We start from the raw sequence: 27,274 nt of genomic DNA, 5'->3' as shown, positions 1-27,274 counted from the left end.
ACTTTGTTTGACGTGGTGCTCTTGTTGGCGAAAAATCTTGAAGCTGCTTCGTTGCGACAAGATTCGGTTTCGAGCTGTTGTCAATCGTTGGTGCGCCGGGGCGTCGTGGTGGCGGTTCCAACCGGCGACGACGTCATTGACGACCTTGCGGATCATGTTAGGGCTTCAATGCATTTTATTCTGGCTCCGTCCATCTTTGTTGCTTTGGTCATGCGTGACGGTGCGACGGGAGGTGGAGGCCACTGGAGGGGAGGGTGATGCGAGAAGGACCTGGACAGGCTTGTTGTGTATTTTGTATGTTTTTAGAGCTCTTTCTGTAAAATGTGATTGTACTGTACTAAAATATTAATATAATCCCTACCCCTTCTCTTAAAAAGTATATATATATGAACACCACTTGGTGTCCTGGTCACACACTTGGTCGATCGCAAACCAATAGCTGAGCGAGGGGCGTATCCATCTCGGCCGAGAGCGGCACCACGCCACAGCCTAGCTCGTTCCTCACGACCGATCGACGGCATGTCTTCGGCTCCGCTGCTCAGCGCCGGCGCGCCGGGCCACGGCAGTGGTGTAATCGCCGCCGAAGGCCAGGAGCGGCCCCCGCGCTCGTCGTGGCCCGGCCGCGCGGTGGACACCGAGGAGGCGTGGGCGCAGCTGCGATTCGCGGCGCCGATGATCCTGACGAGCATATCCTACTACGGCATCCCGCTGGTGTCCGTGATGTTCTCCGGCCACCTCGGCGACGTCCAACTCGCCGGCGCCACGCTGGGCAACTCCTGGGCCACCGTCACGGGCTACGCCTTCGTCGTACGTATAAGATGCACACCTCCTCCTGCTCAATTATTCAACACGCATGCATTTCGGGCCCCGCAAAGTGTGTGATCGAGCAAAAGCATCCTACACGTACTACATGCATCTGTCTTCTTGCGTACATCAATATTAATCAGGCCCATTCTAGCATTTCTTTCTCAGCAATGATTTTATTTTTGAATCGTGCTGATGGTTTCAAGATTGTCAGTAGACGGTACCTGTAAGGGTGACATTGACAGCCCACCCTATTTCCCTAATCAATCAGTGCCAAAGTCAAGCAAGCCGGACAAGTGGATCACATCAAACCTGTTGTTTAATTTGGCCTATCCAGTCGTCGCGGATACTGACCGAGACTAGAGACGTCTCCATTGTTTGTGTCCTAGTCATAGTAGGAGAAGTCGGACTGGTCATCAACTGCTCAGGCTCCTAGTTTGCTGGTTTGGTGGTCTGATCCGTGAACCGATCGGTTGAACCGTGGTTCAATTAATATGTACATTCAACATTTATACAAGAACAAACCATTTGGGAGTTGGGATGGTCATCGGAGTTGGATTTCAACCAGCAGGTCGACCTCCAGCCCGAAAACCTTATTACACTTATCCCGTTTGCATAGGTTTTTATAAGTTTTTTCTTAAAAAAAATCAAAAGCTATTCAAATGGTTATTTTCTGTTCTCAGTTTCTAATGCCTTTTGGTTGGTTGAGAAAACGGTTGTGGTTGAAATGAACTAAAAGCTGAGAAGTAGATTTTGATTGGCTTTTCTGACTTTTTGATGTGCTGAGAAGCTAAAATTTATTATAAAAAATAATAACCAAAATTTAACAGCAACAACCGCTTTCTCAGCTAACCAGAAACTCCGAAGCTACAATCTATCCAAATGGGCCCTTACACTTGTGCGTTTTAGCTTGCGAGCGAGCCTTATCCAAACTAGCCACACAAATAAAGAAACTTTCCATCGTGATCTTAGCTAAGTGAAAATTTTCCATCCGTCTACCGCCTATTTAGGGATGGCAATAGGTATAAATTTACTCACGGGTAAACCCTAACAACACGCGGGTTTGTGATGCAATTTTTATCCGTGCATATTGGTGTGGGTTTGAATTAAATGCAATGAGTATAGAGAGATGGATATAAAATAGGTTTACTCGTGCTCGTTTCGTCTGTGTATCTGCTCCACACATCTTGTATTAAACACTGTTAAATTATGAAATAATATGTTGTATGTGTGAACTATAGGGTAATATACTACTTTGATATACGTGTTATATATTTGTGGGATGTTTATTCATTATCTATTTATCTTAATTGAGATACATGTTTAAATCAATAATATTATTGTTACATACTTGATCTTATATTCAATGCATACTTACTATATTGGTTGGTACATGGACGTGCTCTTGGGCATGTGATGCTCATGGGTGGTGGGTGCGGGTGTCAGTTTTTGCCCGTGACGGATAATAGATGCAGGCGTGGATTTGAAAATTAGCTCGTAGGTATGAATTTGTGTAGCTTCTACCCTTGAGTATTGTACCCATTGTCATCCCCCTTTCCATTCCTCATAGTTCTTTCTCCTCAACTCTTTCCTTTCACTATAAGAATTGAACCACCTATAGTCGAGTTCTCTTAGATATAAATTTGAGTGTCTATTTAAAAAAATTGTATGAATTCTAGACATTTTGACGTCTTATTAATGCAAAGTCCAAAAGTTATACTTCCATTATTAAAAAACCCATCCCTTTCCCACCGTTCTCCATCCCATAGCTCGCAATCCGCGTGCGCTCTGCTGCTAGGGCTCACCCATGCCCTAATGGCAATGGAAGGGAGCTCACACTGCCGATGGAAGAGGAAGTAGTAGAGGCCACATCCCGCACACTGGCACTGAAGCTTCTTGTCTCGTGCCACGGAGAAACCAGATCTCGACACTGCCCGCTGCCTACGTGATTGACCACAAGGCTGCGCTCACACGTCACTTCCTTGTCGCAGTCGCATGAGGAGGAGCTAGCATTGTTGTGGTCGTGGGGAAAGTGTTAGGTGTTGTTCAACCATTACTTACAAAATAGTTATCACTGCCGGTTCAAAACTGGTATCACTATCAGTTTTTAACATACGGTGAATTAGTGATAGTAATAATAATAAATTATCACTGTCAGCTTATGAACTGGCAATAACAGTAAGTATCATTGCATGTTCAAGCCAAAAACCGGTAGTGATAATCTAACTATCGCTGCCGGTTCAAGCCGAGAGCTGGCAGTGATAATTCATCTATATGTGCAAAAATATTTTACCATAAATTCTTCAGTATGAGGATCAACCTAAGACCAAAATATTCATGGTAGAATATTTTATTTCTATATGAATGGCGAAATGTTCCCGCTCAAGCTTGATGCTAATTTGAAACTACAATCTTGTTGAAATCACAATGACAAATAGAAACGGATGTTGCAAAGCTGCTGTACTAGGAGCTCTTCGACTTGGGATCTAGGCTTGTACTATTGCACCATACGTTGCAGAGCATTTGGTACGGTCGTCTTGTGCCATCCGTTTTATATCTTGCACTATCCGAGTAACAATAGTATATCTCAATGAATGACGAAAACACAATCATCTTAAAGAAAATATATTTTCTACCACTCATTTAGATATGCCTATTGTCACAATCTAGCTTGAACACTCAACTTACCACTCGTTTAGTTGGGGAGATGAGGAGACAGGGTGACGGGATCGGGAGATGGCGACGAGCTTAGAGGACGTGGAAGTCTGGCCTAAGAGGTAGAGGCATCCACAGTGGCGATGGTGACCATCGTACCACTTTGAATGACACTACCTCTCGAGAGCGACTTCTGGAGATTGGGAGCGCAGCGGGCTCGATAGACGATGAGGGTTCGTGGAAACGAGGACAGTCACAAGGTGGCTCAACTTGGGAGGCAACGACGAGCTCGTAAGACATGGAACCCAGGCCCAAGGGGTAGAGGCGGCCGTAGTGGCAATGGTGACCATCGTACCACTTCGAACGCCGCTACTCCTCGGGAGCGACTTATGGAGATTGGGAGATGACGCGTGGACTGAGGGAGATAGGCTCAAGATTTATAGAAGTATTATCATTGTCGGTTCGTATTCACTCAATTATTACTCTGTTGGTGAGCATATGAAACAGCAGTGATAATTCTTATTACTGCCAGTTTGGAATACGAGCCAGTAGAGATAAGGATTATCATTGCATGATTTGGTTTGTGATTGTAGTTTCTGAGAAGCAAAAATAGTCTTTACTACTATAGAAGTCTGGAGGAGCTTGGTCAGAAGTAGGCTTTTAGAGAAATCATAGCCCAAACAAACAAAACCAATGTGTTGATCAACAAAATCTGAAATTTCCTAAATGAGCCCCCGAAATTTCATAAATGAGCCTCCACATCTCAGCTGAATGAGTCATTCCCCCATGATTTCACTCATCGGATTGCCAAACACCCCCAAGATCTAATCAAAGAGCACAAGATCACTGACCGGTCATATCGACGGAGGAGCAAAGCTAGTCCGGTATCTGTAGCTGCTTCACGTGGACGAGTAGGTCCTTAGCGATAGCAAAGGCCTCGACGAGCACCTTGGTGGCGTCCAACACCTTCCTGCCGATCTTCTTAGCCGCGGCATGAGACGTCCGACGGCCTCTGTGATGAACTCGTCGACGTCACGATGGACGGATCCGACGCCGCCGGGACGTTGAGGTTGTGGGGCGCACGACGGCGAGGTAGCCAGGGGTACCCTTTACCTCCCAGAGACCCGGGACGACCGCCTCTACTCGCCCCTACGGTGGGTCCGCCCTTGATTCGAGCCCCTACACATCAAAAGTACCATATTAATTTAGGTCCTGTTTGTTTCCACTTAAGATTATAATAAGCTAACTTATTTGTGTAAAGTGCAAACAAATAGGTAGATTATTTGTTCAGATTATTATAAGTTGAAGCTTAGATTATAATAATCCCATAAGCTGTGGAAGAGAAGTTTATTTCAGCTTATAGACCCACCTTTTATTAGAGTACCCATTAAATGTGATGTTTATTACCCGCTTTTGCCACTCCAACACCCGAACCCCAACCCTTCCTCCCGTTCGCCTCCTCAGGCCCTCTGTTCATCGCCCTCTCGTGCGGCTTCCCACGGATTCCCACGGCGGGGCCTCCCTCCCATCTCCCTCCCGCATCCTTGCATGCGCCTCCCTCCCGTTCGCCCCCTCCAGGTCGCCCCCAACCCTATTCTCTCAAATTTCAACGAGCTCGATGGTGTTCCGGTCTAGATGGAGCCAATCGACGTTGAAGATGTGGAGGATACTCTCGCCCTTGCCTCGCCTATCGGGATTCATTGGCCAAAGACCGGATGGCTGCCACGCACAGCGGCTCATCCTTGCTCGACACTCAAGGTCTATCCAGCACGGGTGGACTCCCTGCGGCGGCAGTGCCTACCGCGGCAGCCCCGGCACCCGTGGTCTCACCAGATGTCTCCGTGGTGGTGCTAAGGCGTGTGAGGCGTTGCACGGCTGTACCTGTTGGTGCGATCGTGGGGGGTTCACGTGGAACGGTGGGCGCCCCGGCCGGCACGGATGGCTCCCCGGCTGCGCGCCGAGGGAAACGACCATACATGGCGCCCCGTCCATCCTCCACGGCTGGTGGCCTTGAGGCCGGCGGTAGCGAGGGAGCTGCCGACGGCGAGGATGTTGATGTGGCTGGGCATGTGTCCACCGGTAACATGGTAAGCTTGCCCCATCCATTTGATTGTGAAAATGTTTTCTTCATGTCCATGTTGATAGTTCATGTCGAGGCTCCTAGTTGTCTTTGGCCTTGGTAAAAAGGCATAAACTTTTGAGGATCAGTGTGCTAATTTTTGTTGAGGAAAGAGTCCAATTTAGTTCTTGTCTGGGGAAAATTTGGCACTTTTTTACTTCTTGTCTGGGGAAATAGATGGGAACAATACAGAGGCAGCGGTGTTTCAGGAAAGGATAGAGGGAGATGGAGAACAGGGAGGATTGTGTGTTTGGAATTGATATGGTATTTCCATCTGTTCATATCTGTCGTTCTGATTCATTATTCAGTCCTCATTTGATTTGTGATCTCAGATAAATCGATATATAATCAATATAAACTTGCATAGGTTTCCATCTGAACCGCTTTATTATACTGTTATTTGTCGAATGTACATATATACAATCCTTGAGTCGTGTAGTTCTTGAGCACAATGTTTATTAAAGTTGTGTAGTTTAGAATGAAGAAGTGTATTTATATTTCAGAATGCATACTTTTGGTGGCAACATAATGCAGCCCAGAACTTTGTTCTCGGCCTATTTGAGCGTCCAAGTATTCATGTGTAGTTCTTGAGTATAATATTTATTAAAGTTGTGTAGTTCAGAATGAAGAAGTGTATTTATATTTCAGAATTGATAGTTTTGGTGGCAACATAATGCAGCCCAGAACTCTGTTCTCGGCCTATTTGAGCGTCTAACTATTCATGTGTAATTTTTTAGTACAATGTTTATTAAAGTTGTGTAGTTCAGAATGAAGAAGGTTATTTACATGCCAATGTCTTCATCTCAGGGGAGTGCAAGTCAATTGGGAGATGAAGAGGGAGTTATGAATACCTTCCGTGATAATATTACTAATGCTTTATTTGCTAGATAGAATAATTTGTTTATGAGAGCATATTTATCTGGACAAAAGTTAACGGATACATGAATGATTTATCTTTTGATATTTATACACACATATTTACTTGTTTCCACTTCAATATGCTATTATGTGAGGTAGATAAAAGCTTATACTGCATGTGGTAGCACATCGTGGCTACAGGGAAATTAATTTCATATTTTACAAATATTCTACAAGTCCAATTAAATGTTTAACGTGTCACAAAAGAATAAATAAGTTATCCAAAATAGTTGAGCGTATTGCAGACTTTAGCCATTAAAAAATAATAATTCAGATTAACAAACAGCTGACAGCTTATTTGTCTATAGCTTATAATAATCCAATTTATTATAATATATCATCTATAAACTGTTTATTATAATCTTAAACTGAAACAAACAACATTCTACCCTACGATTTTAATCCCTACAGCTGAAAATATGGTTGTACGTTATGTGGCTACAATATATCTAGCCGAATTACCCGTGCAATCGCGTGGTTAGATACTACTATAATACTGATGATAGTTGTGATGCCTATGAGTGGCTGTTTCAGACCGGCCTGAGCGGCGGCCTGGAGACGCTGTGCGGGCAGGCCTACGGTGCCCGGCAGTACCGCATGCTGGGCCTGTACCTGCAGTCTTCGCTGATCATGTCAGCGGCGGTGTCCGTGCTCATCTCCGTGCTGTGGTGCTTCACGGAGCCACTGCTACTGTTCCTGCGCCAGGATCCCGAGGTGTCCCGCGCGGCGGCGGAGTTCGTCCAGCCCCAGGTGCCCGGCCTGTTCGCGTTCGCCTTCCTGCAGTGCCTGCTGCGGTACCTGCAGATGCAGTCCGTCGTGGTGCCGCTCGTCGTCTGCTCCGCGGCGCCGTTAGCGCTCCACGTGGCACTGGTGCATCTGCTGGTGAACGTGATCGGCATGGGTCTCGCCGGCGCGTCCGCCGCCATCTCGGCCACCTTCTGGGTGTCCTGCCTGATGCTGCTCGTGTACGTGCTGCGATCGGAGGTGTTCGGAGAGACGTGGAAGGGGTTCTCCACCGAAGCCTTCAGGTACGTGCTGCCCTCGGTGAAGCTCGCCGCGCCGTCCGCCGTCATGGTCTGGTAAGTGTGTATGCACGTACGTCACGGCGCCGGCCGCTTCTTGATGCGGCCAGTATTGCTGCTGTGTATAACACGCACGACATACATTCCCATTGCAGCTTGGAGATTTGGGCGTTTGAGCTCCTGGTCCTGGTGGCCGGCTTGCTCCCCAATTCCGCAGTGAGCACATCGCTGATCGCCATGTGGTATGTCGTCTCGACACCGAAGCTGCATCACTAGCTAGAATAATGATGTTCTGTTGAGCTATAAACTAAAGTACGCCATGACTCTAAATCGTGCAACAAACTGATCAACGAAATGTGTGCAGCTCTAGCACGGAGGCCATCGCCTTCATGATCACGTACGGGTTCAGTGCCGCTGTGAGGTACGCACTGCCGGTTTCATCTGACAATTTCCTTCCATGTATATGTTCTTCCACTGTCAGCTTCAGTTATTGTTTACCTTGTGCGTGCTGACAGCGGTCGCGTTGCGCCGCATTGCTTGCACCTTGCAGCACCAGAGTGTCGAATGAGATCGGGGCCGGGAACGTGGACAAGGCCAAGCACGCCGTGTCGGTGACCATGAAGCTGTCGGTGCCCCTCTCCATCTCCTTCGCCCTGCTGCTGGCGTTCGGCCACGACCTCTGGGCGAGCCTCTTCAGCGGGAGCTCCCGGATCGTGTCGGAGTTCGCCGCCATCACGCCGCTCATGATCATCTCCATGATGCTCGACTCCACGCAGGGTGTTCTGTCGGGTACGTACTACTCCGTATATACGTACAGAGGGCTCGCACCATCATATATTTGTCCGTTATATATTCCGCAAGACCACGAGCCACTGGATTGGAACGCCCTCAAGATACATGACTGACCGGCAGGTGTGTCGAGGGGCTGCGGATGGCAGCATCTCGGCGCGATGACCAACCTGGTGGCTTACTACTTCGTCGGCCTGCCGCTGGCCATCCTCTTCGCCTTCAAGCTCAAGTTCTACACCAAGGTAAACACTAACCCGAGCATCAGTGATGTGCAACAGAAACACTTGTGTGATGCTGCAAGCCTGCAACTCAGATTCGAACGAAGAAGATTTCAGCCCTTGGAACTTTTTGTGCAGGGTTTGTGGGCGGGCCTGATCTGCGGGCTGGCATGCCAAGCAGCCTCGCTGCTGGTGATCACCGTCCGCACCAAGTGGACAAAGATCGCGGAGGCGACGCAGGAGGAGAAGGCCAACTACGTCGCTTAATTAGTACGGACTACTAAGTCAATTATGCGTTCCCAAAAAAATAATTACGAAAATATTGTTGCTCTGAGACGAGGGGCGTCATCAGAAATCAGCAGCCAGGAAAGCATCATCGCCAAAAAAAAAAGAACATTAAAGTAGGGCCAGTTCGGCGTTCTATAGCACAAAACCTATTTTGTTTACAGAAAATTGCAAAAACCCACCTGCAACTTTCAGATTATCTAAAGTCACCCTACAACTTGTTTTTTATCAGTGTACCCCCAAATCTTATATGATGTCAAATACCATCTAGCACTGTTTGACTGCATGATAACATGCTTATGTGACTTCCAAATGGCATAACGAATTTGATAGTCTCCTCAACTATTAAATTCGATCTATCACGATTTTGCTCTCATAAATAGGGCGAATATCAAAAAGTATATGAATAAGTAACCCAAATAAAAAATGTTATGCCGGTTTAAATGATCATCAATACTTAGATATTACTCCCTCCAATTGCAAATGTAGATCGTTTTAGATTTATGCGCAAGGATTAAGAAAGTAGATCAAATGACCTTGTTACTCTTTATTTATTCTGTATTGGAAAAGATAACTCATTTATTTGTGAGAGTGGTAATATTTATTAAGCAAGTGCAAGACGGGAACAAAAGAGAAAAAAATGTATAAAAATTTGAGAATGACTTATATTTAGATAATAATTGAGAAGGCTAAAATGATCTATATTTACAATCAGAAAGAGTACTTCACAATACTAAGAATCATATAAAGTTACGCTGGCACCACATGTGAGAACAACGAAGAACACCATAAATCGAGCACAAAGTGAAGAATATACAGCCTGATCGCATAGAAATTTAACACTGCAGATTCACGTGTTACAATTCCCAGTCACCAGTGACCCAAGATCATCAGTTCATCACCGTCATGAACCAGGCAAACAGCAACAAGTATTCAATCAATCGCACACGGCATACACGCCATTCAATCATTGGCACCATCGCGACACACCTAGCAGCACGCCGCCGGCGCGCGCTCGTACTTGCACCCGTCCTCCACCAGCGCCCGTCCGTCGCCGCACAGGCCGGCCCTGAACGCCAGGAACCCCGCGGCGTGTCCGGCCACGGCCACGAGGAGCACGCCGCCGTTGAACGACATGAACGCGAGCATGAGCAGGTACGACACGCCCACGCGCACCGCGTACACTGCCGCGCGCGCCGCCCCGGCCGCCACGCGCCGCTTCGCGGGGAGCAAGGACTCGACCCTGCGGCAGCCGAGGAACTCGAGGAGGAACGCGAGCGCGAAGACGGCGACGAGGGCCAGCGCGTACATGCCGCCGCGCGCGCCGGGCCAGCCCGCGAAGAGGATCTCCGAGTTCATGCCCCAGTAGAAGGTCATGTGGGTGTACTGCATCCGCATGCCGCCGTGCGCCGCGGCCGGCGGCGGGGACATGCCCCCCGTGCCCATGATGTGCCCTCCCATGTCTCCCATATCCATGGTCGCGCTTGATCAATCCTCGTGTGTGTGCTCTCCCTGTCCTCGCGTACGTGAGTGTGTGTGTGGGGGGGGGGGGGGGCATGCATCGACCAGAGTGTGGTGCCCATATAGGAAGCGACAAGACCAGAGTGCGGTGTGCAGTACGACGCGACGAAGGAGAGATGGGGATGACTGGTGGTAGTACACCGCGTGTGCGTACACGGCGGGCAGAGGGACAGACTGACGGAGGTGTGTACTGCACCGCGACCCCGCGCCGGGAGGATTGGGCGCTGCAAAACGGCGGCCGCGTGCGGGGCGGGCACCACTCGGTGCTGGCCGTTTGCGTACGTGCCCGCGCGCGCTACATTTAGGATTAGTGAGCCGCGGTGTATAGTGCAACCGCGCGCCTGGAAACCGATCGTTTCCACGGAATCTCCGGGGATGCGTGGTTGGATTGTTTCTCAAGAAAAGAGATTGTACTTCTTTCTGCCAAGCTAACACAATTGTACTTTTGTTCCAAGCTAACCCAATCGTACTGTTTCCGAAACCGATTGCGCTCCAGCACTCACCATGTTTGTCTAGGCGGTTGTTCACCGAGGGAATTACGTGCGTAGTTATGAAGATATTTAAATGGAAAATTTAAGTTCCGCTAAGCAAAGTTGTTGAGTAGGTGAATCTGATACTTTTTCCCACGAGAGGAAATTTTATAAGACTTATATTTCAAAATATTTGCACTCATCGTATGACACATGTCCCTTACTCTTTCTCCTTCTACATAAGTGTCAGTCGTTAGATCGAAAGAGATCTTATAAAATTTTGTTCCCTTTCCAGCGCACAGCTCTTGACTTTTTGGTAGCTCATTATGGTCAGCTAAGATTCCCAAGCTAAATGCTAGTCTGCGCAACGCTGTTTAAAGAAACCAAGAAAGCAAGACACAGCGAGAAGTAACCGGCTTGAGTGGCCCGCGCGTTAGCATCACGTGGGAGGTCAAGGTGGCAGCCGAGCGGGGGAGGCCGAGAGGGGATTGGGATCGACGGGTAGTACCAGCAGGAGAGGAAGAAAGGATGCGCGCAGGCCCGGGCGCCGCCAGGCCTCAGCGTGGCGCCGCAGCAGAAGCATCGGCTGGCGACGGCGGCCACCGGTGCTCGGCGCCACTGCCAGCCTGCGCCCTGCCGGCCTGCGCGGCTGCGCCTTAGCGCCTTGCGCGGCGCACGCGACTACTTGACGTCGCCGACGGTCGCCGAGCGCGAGCGCGTGGAGGGAGGCGGTGGCCGGTAACGGGGAGTGAGGCGACGGGGAAAAAGATTAAATTGGGGAAGGACACGAGGAACATGGGTATATTGGGGATTTTCGGATGAGTTGGATTGCCATGCCGACAAAATGCGAAGGAACCAAACATACTGGCCAACGATTTTTACACACCTACATAGATTAGTTCATGTTTGAAATATCAAGAGCTTCGTTGTTTGGGTTGAGTTTTTTTTTTCAAAAGCTGTTTTTAGTTGTTGACTTTGAAGAAGTTGTTATTGTAAGAGTTGATTTTGTAAAAGTTTGTTTGTTAGGTGACTCTTATTTTGGATGGTATACTGATGGCTTTTGAGTTGAATGAAATATGTAATGTCTATAATATCTCTAACCGTTTGGAGTGAATGTATTTATTTTTATAAATTATTTAAGTGACTATTGTTTACATTTGTGAAGAAAAACAATTATATAAGGTGTATATACATGTAATTAGTATTATTGGAAATGTAAATATTGATCATCCATATATTTTAATTTTTTGAAACATATCCGAGTCCTAAAATCTGTTGTGCTCATCGCTTGATTACAAAAGTACAAAACGTTGACAAGTAAACTAACATCTAGCCTATTTTCTCATGGTCATTAAAGCATTAGTAATACTATATTAAAACCAAGAAAAAAAAAAGATTTGGCATGAGCCTATGGCTGATAAACAATTCAGCAACGTGATAGATGCTGCATCAGCTGTGAAGGTGACGCCCAATTTGGCTGCAAATGGTTGTTGCAATCATTGATCAATCCTAGCTCCTTGTTTAGAGCCCAATTAATCCTTCTTTTCTTCTTTGTTTATTCTAGGGTCTAGAAAGCAGTCTGACTATTAGAGCAGGTACTCTTAACATGTTATGCAGAGACCCCTTGTTCTTCAACAGCACAAAATCCCAGAATTAAATCTAGTAATTGTGCAACTCGAATGTCAATAAAACAAGCATGTAAGGTCAATACATTCAGAAGTCAGCAGTAGAACAGAATGATCACACGTTTCATGTCAAATTCAAAACCTTTAAAACATTAAGATATCAAAGAAAAGGCACGTTGTGGATGCTGAACTGCTAAAAGATACGAGCTTGACAAAACCCAAACTACTTTCACTACTCTTATAAGTTAAAACTATTGCTTCTCCTGTTCTCCATACGAATGTCCCATAAAATACACAGATTGTCGCATTTAGGTGGGATAATGAACTATTGGAGAAAACAAAGAGCCTAAATTATGCAACACTGCAATCAGGTCAATAAATTGCTAGCTAGATAATTGAAGAACTTGAGCAAGTTATGGAGCACAAGCAATGCAACGTGCAAGTGTGCAGTCATGATAAGCTATCTTAAAACATGACAGTTTGCAACTAATGTGGTAATTTCACACAAAGACTCCCTCAAATGTTATCTTGCAGCATTGCTAAAAAGTTTCAGTATGGTCTGGCATTGTAGTTTACCGTTCAAGTTATATAGTAGGATCCAGGAACAACGTGCTGATTTGAATGACGCAAAACAAAAACAATTTGCGTTCTTGAACTAGAAGTGGTAAATTACTCACAGAATCACTTACAAGTAGATAAGTTTATAGTAGAATATAGTCTTCAACCTATGCACCCTGATTGTAAAAAAATATGATCCATCAATATCCATCAAATAGTCAATTTTCTGCTACATTATCCACCCCTAAAGGAAAAAAAAAATCTGATCTCAAATTGCTTTCTCCAGTAAGACACAAGAGGTGGTCGTTGTGCAGGAACACCTTGGCCCGGCCGTACTCCGTGTCCGGGGCCGCTGGTGCCAGCAGAACACGGCCTCGTTCAGGTACATCTGCACGGCCGGCCGCGCGGCCAGCTGATGCAGCCCAGACGCGGGCGGCGAGCAACCTCACCTCCCGTTTCCGCGCTGTCCAAGAACCCGCAGCATTGTAGAATGGAGACCGCGGAGGAGACGAGGACAGCGAGGTGGAGGAGGAGGCGCGCGGGCGCGGAGGACAGCTCTGCGGCCAGGTCTCCTCGGTGGCGTGTGGAGGTCGGCGGCGGTGGACAGATCTGCGGCGTGTGGAGGTCGGCGACGGCGGGTGCTCCGCGAAGTGGAGAAAGGAGGGCGCGACGTCGACGGGCGACGGCGACGGCGGGCCGAGAATCTAGTCGCCCTGGAGGTCGCGGTACAGGAGAGAGCGATGCGTCCGGTTGGAGGATGGTGGAATGGAGGTGCCTCCCCCCTCCACTGCTGCTCCTCCCCGTCCTCCGCCGCCATTCGACCCACCCTGGCCGGTCCCCCTTTCCTGAGACGACGGATGCTCGCCTCTGCCTCCCCTCCGCCGGCCATCGAGGACCGCGGCGTCGGGCTCTCGGTGACGACACGGCGGGGGCGGGCGCTACCGGTGCTCAAGGGCCGTTCCCTCCGCGTCCCTCCGGGGCAGCTCTGGATGCTCCTTGGCCCCAACGGCTGCGGCAAATCCGCCCTCCTCAAGGTTCCTCGTCTGAACTAGGAGACTGCTTCTTGCGTTTTTCGCGTCCATTTTATTTGTACAACACCGAGAATTTTGCTCAGAACTGAAACTCTCCAACTTGCGCATGTAGATTGCAAGTGATAGGTTTAGCAGCTTGTGGATTATGACGCGACGGCCAATATGTCCTACTAAATGAGTGTTAATGGATTGTGTATTTGCATTGATCAATAAACGTGGAATGGCTTTGCTGCCTTCAATTTAAAACGAGAAATTTGGTTTCTGCTGTGTGCAGTGCTCAGCTTATTTGGTAGATTTGAGTATGATTTTGACAATGCTGTCTGGTAGTGTTTGATTGATTTTTCGATTGGAAATGGAAAAGAGAGGGCATTCTGGCTAGAACCAAGGTCTAGCACCTCATCCTCGTGAGTCTCGAGTCACGGTTTTTTTGGGCAAATGGGTAACTGAACTTCATAAAAATGTTGAAGCAGACCGTTGTACCTTTGGGTGACCATAAATTCTCCTACTGGTTTGAGAAAAAGTTCTGAGAACTTGGGACTGGTCATATCAGTTTGTGTAATTATTGGACTGATACAATTGCGTATTGCTTGATAAACTATTCAGTTGCCTTCAGGGACCAATAGAAAGTCCATTTTGAAAGCCCAATTATAAAATTTGACAAATCCTTAGTCACAAATGTCAGTTTTTTTTTCTTTGTAGTGGCAATTAGACATCACATCTGAAGAGTGGTGGGTCGTAACAAAGCCAGAAAAGGGCATCAAGCATTGGATCAGTGAACAGCAGTCAGGCATCGTCAATTTGCACTTTTGTTGCCAGAACAATTGTCCGTGTGTTCATTCTAATAAGAAGATAGTAGTTGGGTGTAAATAAAAAAAATAGTATCATCCACTTTTGTGCTGTTCGAGCATCTCGAGAAGAAAAGCTATTTGGCTTGTTATTATTAAAATTGGTCAGAAAATTGAAAAGCACGGCTCCAGTAGAAGAGCTAAACGGCTGGCCATCCCTGTAGCATGGCCATCCGGCTCCGCTCGTTGGCCAAACTTGGCGTTCACCTCCTCGCTTGCCAAATTCCTGTAGTGACTTACGTAGAGAGACATGAGAAGCCAGCTAGCTTTTGCTTAAAACTCTATTTTTTTCTCTTCTCTTTCATAAATTTAAAAAGTGATTTTATAGAACTTCTAAAATCACACTGATTTTTGTGCTCATAGATTAAATAACAGAGAACCCATTTAAATTAGTTTCAACTAAAAATCTCTTACAAATTTTAAATAAAAATTTCCCAAATTTAACTATTTTTTGGTGGGATTGTAATTCCGGTCATGATACCTGTGCCGGGATCGTAACTTCGGTTATCATGCCTATGGTGAGATCGTAACTGCTTTTGTGGTGGGATCGTAACTCCGGTTATCATGCCTATGGCGAGATCGTAACTGCCTTTGTGGTGAGATCATAACTCCGGTTACCATACATGTGGCGGGATCGTAACTCTGTTTATCATGCCTATGACGGGATCGTAACTGCTTTTGTGATGGGATCGTAACTCCGGTTACCATGCCTGTGACGGAATCTAACTCCGATTACCATGCCTGTGACGAGATCATAATTGCAGTTACACTGCGGTAGATTTTGTTACGAGATCATAATTGCGATTACCACACAAGCACACGTATTGTAAATTCCTCTACCACCTGTCCACATGCATATGGAGAGTGGAATTTAGCTAGTCTGCTGGAGTGTATAGAAATATATAGAGAGAATTTTTTGGAGTGGATATCCAAATAAAGATATGGAAGGTAAAGTTTGACTAGTCTGCTAAAGATGCTTTTACAATATCTCATATGAAAGCCAACATGAACTGGTTTTTCCCAAGCAGCTAAGCTAGCCTTATTTTCCTGTCCTTGTATAGTTATTGGCTCCTTGCTCTTTTTACTAGGCTGTGGAACTTTGAGAATTGGTTATTAATTTCTTGTTAGTTTTAACGGAAATAAATGCTAATATAATTATTTTCCAGGTTTTAGCAGGTTTTCGAAATCCATTGGCAGGTACAGTGTATATAAATAGGCCATGCAGCTATGTCTTCCAAAATCCAGATCCAGTTTGGCAGGTTATAATTTCTGTTTTGCTTGTTTTTTAGATACTAGACAATTTAAGGATCAGAAGGAAAGGAAACAAAAAGCATTTCGCGTCATATGGCACACCATGCCTCTCGTTCATTATTACATAGGCTCGTCATGTAAGATGTAAAAGATTGGAAGGAAAACAAACAAAAGATAGCCATGAGGATTAGCCACATATTCTATAATTAAAGCTCCACCCATTCTTGATGAACATATCCATAGCCATCACCTCCAAAGCATGGCAGACCTTCAAGAAGTCTTCCATTTGATCCTCCTTCTGAAGCAGTCTCCATAACCACAACCAATATGCGCCCCTGAAAATTGCCTGCATTGTGGTTATATTAGGAGTATGTTGGAATATTATATCATTTTGGTAGAACCCAATTGACCAAAAGATGGCTGCTACCCCCACTAGCATCTTGTTCTTAATTCTCGCTCTCTTTTCTCTTAGCCAACTGCCCATAATGTGACTCGCACTGTAAGATTTTTTAATACTTAAGCCAATAGGTATTATTTGCCAACATGTTCTAACAAAATGATATTGAAAGAAAAGATGATTAATGGTTTCATTATGATTGCAAAAGCAACACTTTTGGTTTCCAATCCAGTTTCTTTTGATCAGATTATCCTTGGTTAAAAGAACACCTCTACCTAGGTACCGCAAGAAAATCTTAATCTTTAGTGGAATCTTGAGTTCCACATATATTTGGCAATAATAATAGTAGGTCGTGATGTCATTTGGTTATACATGGATTGAAATGAGAATGGTCCATGTGCTTGCAAATCCCACCTAAAAATGTCTTGTTCATTACATAATTGAACTGAAGCTATTTGTGACACCATATGTTGCCAAACAATTAATTTATTTCCTACAATCGGTCTCTGAAAGGAGAGGTTTAGCGCTAAAGATCGCATTACCTCTGCCACTATAGTTTGTTTACTTCGGACCACATTATACAATGTCAGATATTGTACACTGAGAGGAGTACTGCCCCACCATCTATCATTTCAGAACCAGTCTGGTAGCCATTTTGAACATGGAAGGAATCCCATTTGAGAAAGTTATTTTTAACTTCATGAGCCCTGATCAGAAATAAGAATCACCTGGTTTTCCTTCCACCTGGGTAATAGTTTTACCGCAAAGACATTTGTTTCTAAGCATTCTTTGCCAAACCCCATCCTCATTAAGTAGCCAATAAAGCCACTTGCTTAGGAGGCAAATATTCTTAACCGAGAGATCGATAATGCCAAGTCCTCCATGTTCTTTTGGTTGGCAAAGAATATTTCATCTAGCAAGTTTATATTTCTTCTTGTGGTTATCCCCTTGCAAAAAGAATCTCGATCGAATATAGTCCAATCTTTTAAACACTCTCCAGGGAACCTCAAAGAATGACATCATAAAAATAGAGAGACAACTTAAGACTAAGTTGATGAGCACTAATCGGCCCCCTACAGACATAAGTTTCCCCTTATAACTGCTCAATTTCTTCTCGAACCTCTCTTCAACCCTCTTCAATCCCTATTCCTTAGTTTTCTATGTATCACTAGAATACCAAGGTATCAAAAAGGTAACTGCCTAATATCACAACTAAATAATTGTGCGTATTGATCCTCATATTCTTTAGCATCACCATAATAGAAGATCTCACTCTTATTAAAGTTTATCTTCAAGCCCAAGAGTTGCACAAATACACAAAGTATGAACTTCATATTTTTAGCATTTTCAATATCATGATCCATGAAGATGATAGTATCATTTGCATATTGCAGAATTGACAAACTATCATCCACTAGGTGTGGAACAACTCCATTGATATGTCTATCCTCTTTAGCTCTTGATATTAGTACTGCTAGCATATCAGCTACAATATTGAAGAGAATATGTGAGAGAGGATCACCCTGTCTTAGTCCTTTATGAGGTTGAAAATAAGGTGCAACTTCTTCATTGACCTTAATCCCTACATGCCCCTCAGACACGATATTTTGGATCTAATCACACCATTGTGCTAAAAATCCTTTCATTCTTAGAGTTTGTTGGAGGAAGGATCAATTCATTTATCATATGTCTTCTCGAAATCAATCTTAAAAATCACTTCATTCTACTTTTTCTGTGCAATTCATGGATGGTCTTATAGAGTATTATGACCCCTTCTATTATATTACGACCAGGCATGAAGGTTGTTTACGTAGGACGGACTATTTTTCCAGCCACAATGTTAATTCGATTAGTGAAGATTTTCATAAATTTTTAAAGCTAACATTAAGAAGGCATATAGGATGATACTCTTGGATTTTCAACGTAATACTTTTTTTAGGGAGAATCGTAATCACGCCAAAATTCAAGCTGAAGAGAGAAAATTCCCGAGAGTGAAAATCACTAAACATATCCAAGAGATCACTTTTTATGACTTCCTAAAATACTTTGGCAAAATTCAGCTAGGAAATCATCCAGGCCAGGAGCTTTATTATGCTCCATTTGAAAGATTGCCCTTCATATCTCATCCTCCTCAAAAGGGTCCATAAGTATCTCATTTTCACTATCACAAACTTGGGGAATATCATGTCTTATTGACTCATCCATTGCAAAATTATTATCTTTAGGTTTGCCAAACAAACCTTTATCATATTTTGTAATATATTTCTTAAGGTTGACGTCTCCGACAATGACACCCTCCTCTTTTTTCAGCTTATAAATTCTCTTCTTTCTATGTTTCCCACTGGCTACTATTTGGAAATATTTAGTATTAGCATCTTCCTTTAGTAGCTCTTGGACCTTAGCTCTTTGGTACCATTTGAGCTCTTCTTATCTAAAAATGTGAGCTAGTCTTTCATTAAGATAATGCTTGAAAGCTATCTCATTAGACGTTAAAGGATTATGCTTCGCCTTCTTATCCAACTCATCAATTTTCATTGTAAGCTGTTTCTTCTCCTTTTTGGTATGCCTGATGTATATTTAGCCCAACCCCTCAAATATTGGTACAATGCTCTGATTTTGTTCTGCCATCTTTTGATAGAATTATTACCTTGCTGTTCCGATTGCCAAATGTTGGTTACCATTTCATGGAAACCATCATGGATGAACCATCCCAATTCAAATTTAAATTGAGGTCGGTTACCATAATGGAAGGCAACCCCCGTATTGAGTAATAATGGAGCATGATCAGATCAGGACCTATCAAGTGCCTCAACCATGACCTTAGGATATTTCAATTCTCACTCCATACTCGTTAGAACACGATCCAACTTTTCAAAGATTGGGGGAACTAAATCATTTGCCCATGTATATTGTCTCCTAATCATTTCTATTTCTCGAAGATCTAATGTCTCGATGATTGCATTGAAAATTTGGGGCCATCTAGTATCAAAATTATCATTATTCTTATCCTCTGAGCGTCTCATGATATTGAAACCACCCTCCCCTATAATCATTGGGTTAGATTCCAAATTACACACCTGAGCCATCTCCGTAAGAAAAACAACTTTATCTTCATCTTGGGTTGGTCCATAGACCGCGTATAATGTCCAAGTAAATCCATCTTTGTTTTTTAAGAGAAAATTTGAGTAAAAAACCCCCTCTGCAATGGAACCAATATCGAAAACTGATGTATTGACCCCCATAATCATTCTACCTAATCTACCCCTTGGAGGTATGATACGCCACAAATAATCCATGCCTCCACAAAGATGATTGAGAGTAGAAGCGGAAAAGTTACTTCTACTTAATTCCATAATTGCGAGAAAATCAATTTTCTTTAACTATGTTCAAAATATATTTATGCTTAGCCAAGTCTCTAGACCTCTGCTATTAAAAAAATTCTTTCATTACTAGTGATAGCGTGATAACATTAAGTGTGGTCAACAACGTGACAATATCAAGTGACATTAATAAGGGTATAAGAATAAAATAAGTCTTACCTTGATATGCGTGTTCTTGTCTAAAACGACAAATATTACTGACCAAAGGGAGTACCTCTTTTCTCGCCTCCTTGGCCACTGCCATTAGTTGGGCCCACAAAATATGTTGATAATTGATGTTTGGCTCCAAGACAACAATAGCCATCTCTATGCCTTTTTTTCTAAACAAAAGACAATTTCCTGCTTGGAAGATGGCATGCATTCTCTCTTCTCCACGTCATTTTTCAAATTGAGAAGGTTGGGTGGAGTGGTTCATTAACGCACACGTACAATTACCTAATGGAAAGTAGAGTGTTCATTTAGGGTCTATTTGAGTGCAAATTTTTTACAAGAAATTATTCATCTCTCGCAAGAATTGAAAAGGTTCCGGTGTAATTTTACGCTCGCAAGAATGGTAAGAATTCCAATGTCCCAAACAATATCTTAATTTTAAACCCCATCTACAAGGCACTCAGGTGTTTTACCTGAGACCAGTACCCAGATTATTTTTTAGTGCCTTCCCACCTTGACTCCTCCCTCCTCTCCCCGCCGCCACCCCATGTGTGACCGACGCTGACGAGCACCCACGACGAGCTTGAGCCCCACCACCTCCATCTTGTACTCTAGCGAGCTTCTTTTCCCCGTCCACCCTCATCTCTGGCAGCTCCTGTCTCCGCCGATCACTCCCTCACTAGTCTCTATCTTTCTTGACGCCACCGATGACCCCTCTTGTTAGTGGTGCTCCATCACTCCACGCCCGGGGAGGGGGGGGACCACCACCATCACCAGCCAGGCCACCCTAACTCACCAGGGCATCTCGATGTCGCTGGAGAAGAAGAAATGGGGCATCCGAACATAGATCTTGAAGCACATAGCAAGGTAAAAAATCGGGTGAGAATGAGGTCCGAATCACTCGAACAGATTTTAGCTTTTCCACAATTTTATTTCTTCAAAAGCTAGGCCACATTTGCCTACTTGCAAGTAGCTTGGTTAGCAATGAGAACTTCAGAATTTATTTTAAGGACACTACTAAATGTTGGGCAAGCATGCTATAGCATGTTAACAAGCACACCCATATTTAACAAAACTTGGTTTGAACGCATGCCTCCCTATTCTGTTTGTGGGTTGGTTCAGGCAATTCACATACTGCTCTCCTTCCCCTCTTGATGCCTCCACCAACATAACAAACATCAATGCCAGCTTTACTGATGAATTTAGAGTAAATTCTCTTTAATTTACAACCAAATTAATCCAAACACAAAAGAAATTTTATTTTAGTTTACTAGCAAATTTGTATGAATTCAGTAAGCAAGTTTGTTTCAATTTACAAGCATAATCATATGGATTTAGAGAGCAATTTTGTTCTAATTTACATGCATAATATGTATGAACTCAGGGAGAAAATCCATATACCAATCTTAGATAGCAAATTTGTTTCAGTTTGCAAGCAAATTCATAAGAATCCAGACTCTCGAGAGAAAATTTTATTTCAGTTTAAATGCAAATCCATGTAAACTCATAAAAGCAAATTTGTTTAAAATTACAAGCAAATCCATATGAACCCAGAAGGAAAGTTTATTTTAATTACAAGTAAATCCTATGAATGATAGAAAGCAAATTTATTTTAATTAACAAGCAAATTCATATTAGTATAGAAAGCAAATATGCCTTGTCACCATTGACCATCGTTCTATGTGACACCGTCGCTAAGCACCTTGCGTTCTCTTAGGACAAACACACACAGATCCAGCTAGAATGAGTTGGGATCTGGCCCATGGTCACCGAGCCAGCGATCTTCGAGCATGCAGTGGTGCAGCCACTACCCTGAGTTCACCACTAGGGTTCCTCCACTGCATCTAGCTACACCAGCGCCTCCAAAGCCCATCTCAATGGAGATTGAGAAAGGAAGGGGAAGGAGATCCCCGCATTGGAGCTTAACTTCAAAAAAAAAAATCTAAAGGAGAGTGAGGAAGGAAGGGGAAAGTAGTACCAGAGAGAGAACACATATATGAGAAAGCTATGCAAATCTAGGGGAAAAACACAATCCCTCTCTTCGTCCTTGGCTTTTCGCTTGGCCTCCTTCTACCGTCCTTTTGCGACCACCTCACCAGCTGATTCTCCCTCACCCCTCCTGTCTTCGTGCTCCACCATGGTTGAAGGGGTGTGAGACATGAGCTCACCTTCCTGGAGTACCCCCATCTGATTATGCCTCTCCATGCCAAATGCTTCTCGGATCCAAACTCGATTTGATTGTGATCAACTGCATGAACCAAAAACAACCCCAAAAGGGCAACCCCCTCCCCAAAATTAACACCTAAGTCATCGATTTCATGCTATCGAGAAAACCGAACCCAAATCAAAAACACAAATCCCCATGCACTCACCTTCATGCGCGAAAAAAAGTTTGACCTCACTTCCCATTCCTCTGCTTAAAAAACCGTCAAAAAACACTCAAAATTTGAGCCGATTGGAGGATTGGGGCTGAATCGAATACAAACATGAAACAACGAACTCGCCTCCCTACGCCCCTACCCAATACGCTTCCAATTTCTGCTGGATCAAACACCAAGCAAAATCCTAATTAGATCAATTGGGGAGAAGGGAACAAAATTTCCTAGGGGGAGGGGGAGAAAGAGATAAAGCTGCACAGAGAGAGAGGAGGAGGGTGATGAAATGAACTGGTTGTTGTCCTCCCTGCCTCGTTGGTTTCTCCAGAAAGATACTATAATAGGTGTTATACCTCAGCCTATTAGTATTTCTTATTTTGGCCAATGTGGCCCACGTGTTCCTCTGATTTTGGCCTATGTGACCCAAGTGTTCCGATATAGTGTGTTTACTACCATATTGGTAGTTTAAATAGATTCGGATAAGATTATAAGTCTTTGTGCTTCAAACATAGTACCACTAGGTTAACATTTTTATATGAAGTGAATGATGAAAATGTAAAAAAGAAGAAGTGATATACGTATGCGGATCTGCCCCATATAAGGGTTGGGTAGTAAGCAGATTTTAGACACATGGTGTTACAAATGGTATCATAGCCACTTTATTCTTCATCTCAATGAAATAAGCATTTGTAATATAACCATAAACTCATAATGACAATGCCGAGTGTATAATGCAGATGGGGTCCGAGCCTAGTGTGGACTGTGGAGATAGAGGGGTACGACCACAACATGTGGTAAAAGGTTCTGCAACATCTAGTGGGCCCCAACCGTGGAGTGGAAAGACTACATCGATGCATTTGAGCGCCACACAACGTTGAAACTTCCATGAACATGTTGTCCGCAAACGAATGGGCAACGAACGGCGATCGAGTGTGCATGTCATGCGACTAGAGCATGTATACTCAGAATTTAGAATTTACCATTTAAAGTATCATAGGAGCTTCCTTTTATATTTGGTTTTCTCTTCTTTGTCACGACACATTGGCTATTGCAACAAAAGTTGGCACCGTATCAGAGTCGGACTTGAGAAGGCTAGATCCGCAGTAGTTCTGAGAAATGCAAAACCGCATACACTTGTACACACATGGCTTATCTTAGCCGTTCACCACTCTACATGATAACTATCTATTCCTTATTTTCCTTACATATCTTATGATTTTTTTCACTTACTTCTCCAGCATGAATCTTAATACTCTCTTCAGTTATAAATACATGTCCTTTTGCATAAGACAATATTTAATATATAATTTTAACTATTATTTTTTATTAGAATATATTTCTAAACCTATGTATTTTGTGATATTATAAAGCATTTTTCATGATAAATCTACATATATAATTTTAAAGTTTTCAAACTAAATATTTTGAAAACTATTGTTAGTCAGATTTTTAAAATTTGACTAAATATTTCCTTAAATGATATGTATTTATGATCGAGTACAAATCTTGTGTGCACGAGAGCCTATAAAAACTTCCCTTAAGGGCGCTCCCTGCCGCTCATAGCCTCCCGGCCCCAAGCCCCCCAAGGCCCCAACATTGCAAGCAGCGCGGGCGCTCGGTAAGCGCCATTTATTCATTCTTCGATCCCTTCCCCTTTCTCACCCACTAACCCTAACAATCCCCTCGCACGGCAGCAATGGAGGCGGCATCTGTGGTTGGGAAGCTTTGGCTTCCTCCAGGCTTTGCGTTTGTTCCTGAGGACGAGGAGGTGGTCGCGTGCTACCTCCTCCCTCGCCTCCAGGGCCAGCGACTCCCAATCGACGGCATCATCCTCGAGGAGGATCCGCTGAGCGCGCCGCCGTGGAAACTGCTGAAGAAGCACGGGCGGAAGGGGGACGCCTTCTTCTTCGCGGCGAGGCAGGCCATGAACGGCAGCAATGGCAGCCGCCAGAAGCGGAGCTGCGCTGGTGGGGGGACGTGGGTCGCCCAGAAGATGTTGGTGGACGGCGAGAAGCTGCGCGTGCCTGGCAGCGGCACGGAGGTCGCGTGGCGGAAGTACGCGCTCAACTTCAAGGAGTACGGCGTGAAGAGCAGCACGGGCTGGGTCATGCACGAGTACTCCATCACCGCCCCGCCCAGGCTCGCCGCGTCGCTACTGAGGGTGTACCGCATCCGGTTCAGCGGCCACGGCAAGAACGGCAAGAACGCCAAGAAGCGCAAGAGGGATGAGCAAGACTCGGACAGCGACGACGAGGACGGTGCGGCACGCGACGCGACCCGGCACACGGTGGAAGAAACTGCTCTGTTCGTTTTTTCTTCGATCCCTTCCCCTTTCTTACTCACTAAACCCCAGCAATACCCTGGCGCGGCGGCAATGGAGGCGGCATCCGTGGTTGGGAAGCTTGGGCTTCCTCCAGGCTTTGCGTTTGTTCCTGAGGATGAGGAGGTGGTCGCGTACTACCTCCTCCCTCGCCTCCAGGGCCAGCGACTCCCGATCGACGGCGTCATCCTCGAGGAGGACCTGATGAGTGCGCCGCCGTGGAAACTGCTCAAGAAGCACGGGCGGAAGGGGGACGCCTTCTTCTTCGCGGCGAGGCAGGCCATGAACGGCAGCCGCCAGAAGCGGAGCTGCGCTGGTGGGGGGACGTGGGTCGCCCAGAAGAAGCTGCGCGGGGGCCGGGACGGCGAGAAGCTGCGCGTGCCCGGCAGCGGCATGGAGGTCGCGTGGCTTAAGTACGCGCTCAACTTCCACGAGGACGGCGTGGAGGGCAGCACGGGCTGGGTCATGCACGAGTACTCCATCACCGCCCCGCCCGAGCTCGCCGCGTCGCCGCTGAGGGTGTACCGCATCCGGTTCAGCGGCCACGGCAAGAACGCCAAGAACAGGAGGGATGCGCAAGACTCGGACAGCGACGACACAGGAGCAGCACACGCCGTGACACGTCCCGAGGTGGCAGAGACTGCTCTGTTCGTCGGTGAGTTCCCGTCGGCATCGCAGTCCGTCCGTTCTTCTCCTGACGGGGCGGACGTCGACGTCGTCGGATCAAGACTTTTTCCGCGCTGATTGACGATTGGTCCCCGGATTCAGACTCTGGGGGACATTGACGACCTTACATGTTCTTGGGATGAAACGTGGCAACCCGATTCGTCCTTCTTGCCATGAGCGGCTGATGCTGGAGCTATGTCGATGGTGCTCGCCGGGCGCATGATCAGGCACGTAGAATTAGTTGAACCTAGATAGAGATTTCTAATGTTTCTCTGGAATGCACGGTGGAAGCTTGATAGATTCTTGTCGTGACAGACTGACGGCTTGTGTTTGTTGATTTGTTCTTGCAAAACTATTTGGATCGAACCTTTACTCATTATAAGCTTTTTCTTATGTAATTCGCCAAACTTTTGTTGTGTCTAATATTCTAAAGTTGCTTTTAATGGAGATTAGATACTGTCCTGTTTTTGCGTTGGTGATCATTGGCCGAGTTTCACGGTTTAATTCACTGGCGTTCCCTGCAATTTTACCGACTTGATTTGGTTCCTTGTAAATTACAGTGTATGACTTGGTCACGCCTGCAGTTGCATCAGATAAACGATGAAGCGCATTGTGAATTGCATCGGCCGGTACATCATAATTTGTTAGAATTGATCTTGGGGCTCTGTTTTTTTATCTCTGAATTCCATGATAAGCTCCTGAACTGAAATGGACTGTCAAGTTTCAGACTTCTGTCCAGTCGCGGGCGATCCGGTAGAATGTTACGGTATCTTGTTTGGTCGGGATTGAGACCGGGCCCTCTATCCCAACGATTCTCTGAATCATCACCTAGGCATCGAGGTTCAGACTTAGCCATGCTTCAGGTCATCAGGCACGGTTTAGCCTGCTTGGGCGCTGGTTTTGGACCTGTTGGTTCGTGGAGAATGAAGCTAAGAATTGCCAGGAGAGTGAGCTCTAGAGAAATGGATCCCGGACTCTTCCCGTTCAGTGGCTACGCTAACTGCAACTTAAGTAGTTGGACAGGCATGCACCGTTAGACCAAGAACTGATAACTGTGATTCATCCATCATTCATGATCTAGTTTTGCATGTGCATTACTTTTTTTCGTCTTTGGATGGGATGGTTTCTAATAATCCACTGGAGGTTTATGAAAGAGCTCTTTCTCTTATTTGTTTTTGTTACCAACTAGGGCTACTACCATCAGGCTAAACGTATTAGGTTTTGCAAACTGAGCATGGCCCAATTGGTTAGGATTTTTGTGGTGGAATCTGCTCATCCGGGTTTGAGTCTTAGACTAGGCATGAGTGCTCGTATTCTTTTATATTAAATTCCAAGAGAAATAGTACATGTATATGTGAATGCGTTTAATAGGTCCGTGTTATGTGGGGTTATATATCTAATCTTATTTAAATATGTGCTATGACTTGTGAGTGTAAGATGTATGTATGAGTATGTCTGACTTGTACTTAAAAACTGATTAAGTTTTCATTTGTTTTCGATAGCATGTGCATTGTAGCTCAAGTACCGTAGCAAAGTGACCGTTTTTCAGATACTGTAACAGCTAGCCTTTGCCGTTTGAACTGCAAATGGATGTCTGAAATTTGCTCCAGTCGCTATCGCGCGGTCAAAGCGTCGACTGCATGCAGGAGAGCTACTTCCGGCTTCTGGTTATTTAGGGACCAATGAAATTGTTGCATTGATAGTTACGAAATGGCTATGATAACTAGCGATAATGTGGCCTGCTGCCGTGCATAAGTTAATCAACACAATTTAGTGCCATCCATTTCGATAAAAAAAATAAAACAGTGCCACCCAAATACCGAATTCATATGTATGGTTCTTTTTTTTTTTTTGCGGAAAAAATGTATGGCTCGA

At 45.1% G+C, this 27,274-nt stretch overlaps 3 protein-coding genes across 3 annotated transcripts; 2 read left to right on the top strand and 1 right to left on the bottom strand.

Annotated features, from left to right (window-relative positions):
- The first annotated feature begins 410 nt into the window (after positions 1–410).
- Positions 411–9,096, top strand: LOC133921704 (protein DETOXIFICATION 19-like). The gene is made up of 7 exons (XM_062366692.1): positions 411–807; positions 7,031–7,575; positions 7,674–7,760; positions 7,883–7,939; positions 8,069–8,307; positions 8,431–8,549; positions 8,664–9,096. The coding sequence occupies exons 1-7, from the start codon at positions 520–522 to the stop codon at positions 8,790–8,792; spliced, it is 1,464 nt and encodes a 487-aa protein (XP_062222676.1). The 5' UTR covers positions 411–519; the 3' UTR covers positions 8,793–9,096.
- Positions 9,097–9,615: 519 nt separating this feature from the next.
- On the bottom strand, positions 9,616–10,983 carry LOC133889794 (copper transporter 3-like). The gene has a single exon (XM_062330273.1). It carries the CDS (start codon positions 10,284–10,286, stop codon positions 9,801–9,803), a length of 486 nt encoding a protein of 161 aa, XP_062186257.1. The 5' UTR covers positions 10,287–10,983; the 3' UTR covers positions 9,616–9,800.
- Positions 10,984–23,983: 13,000 nt separating this feature from the next.
- LOC133889784 (uncharacterized) lies at positions 23,984–25,846 on the top strand. Its single transcript, XM_062330263.1, has 2 exons — positions 23,984–24,031; positions 24,108–25,846. The coding sequence occupies exon 2, from the start codon at positions 24,110–24,112 to the stop codon at positions 25,475–25,477; it is 1,368 nt and encodes a 455-aa protein (XP_062186247.1). The 5' UTR covers positions 23,984–24,031; positions 24,108–24,109; the 3' UTR covers positions 25,478–25,846.
- Positions 25,847–27,274: the final 1,428 nt, after the last annotated feature.

This window comes from Phragmites australis, chromosome 1 (assembly GCF_958298935.1).
Source record: "Phragmites australis chromosome 1, lpPhrAust1.1, whole genome shotgun sequence".
NCBI lineage: Eukaryota > Viridiplantae > Streptophyta > Magnoliopsida > Poales > Poaceae > Phragmites > Phragmites australis.
Note: the sequence above shows the minus strand (reverse complement) of the source record. Positions and strands in the feature narration are given on the sequence as shown.

Coding starts and splice junctions, on each gene's coding strand:
- LOC133921704 (XM_062366692.1), top strand. CDS start 520: ATGTCTTCGGCTCCGCTGCTCAGCGCCGGCGCGCCGGGCCACGGCAGT. Junction 7,761..7,882: donor ACATCGCTGATCGCCATGTG/GTATGTCGTCTC, acceptor AAATGTGTGCAG/CTCTAGCACGGAGGCCATCG. Junction 7,940..8,068: donor GGGTTCAGTGCCGCTGTGAG/GTACGCACTGCC, acceptor TGCACCTTGCAG/CACCAGAGTGTCGAATGAGA.
- LOC133889784 (XM_062330263.1), top strand. CDS start 24,110: ATGGAGGCGGCATCTGTGGTTGGGAAGCTTTGGCTTCCTCCAGGCTTT.
- LOC133889794 (XM_062330273.1), bottom strand. CDS start 10,286: ATGGATATGGGAGACATGGGAGGGCACATCATGGGCACGGGGGGCATG.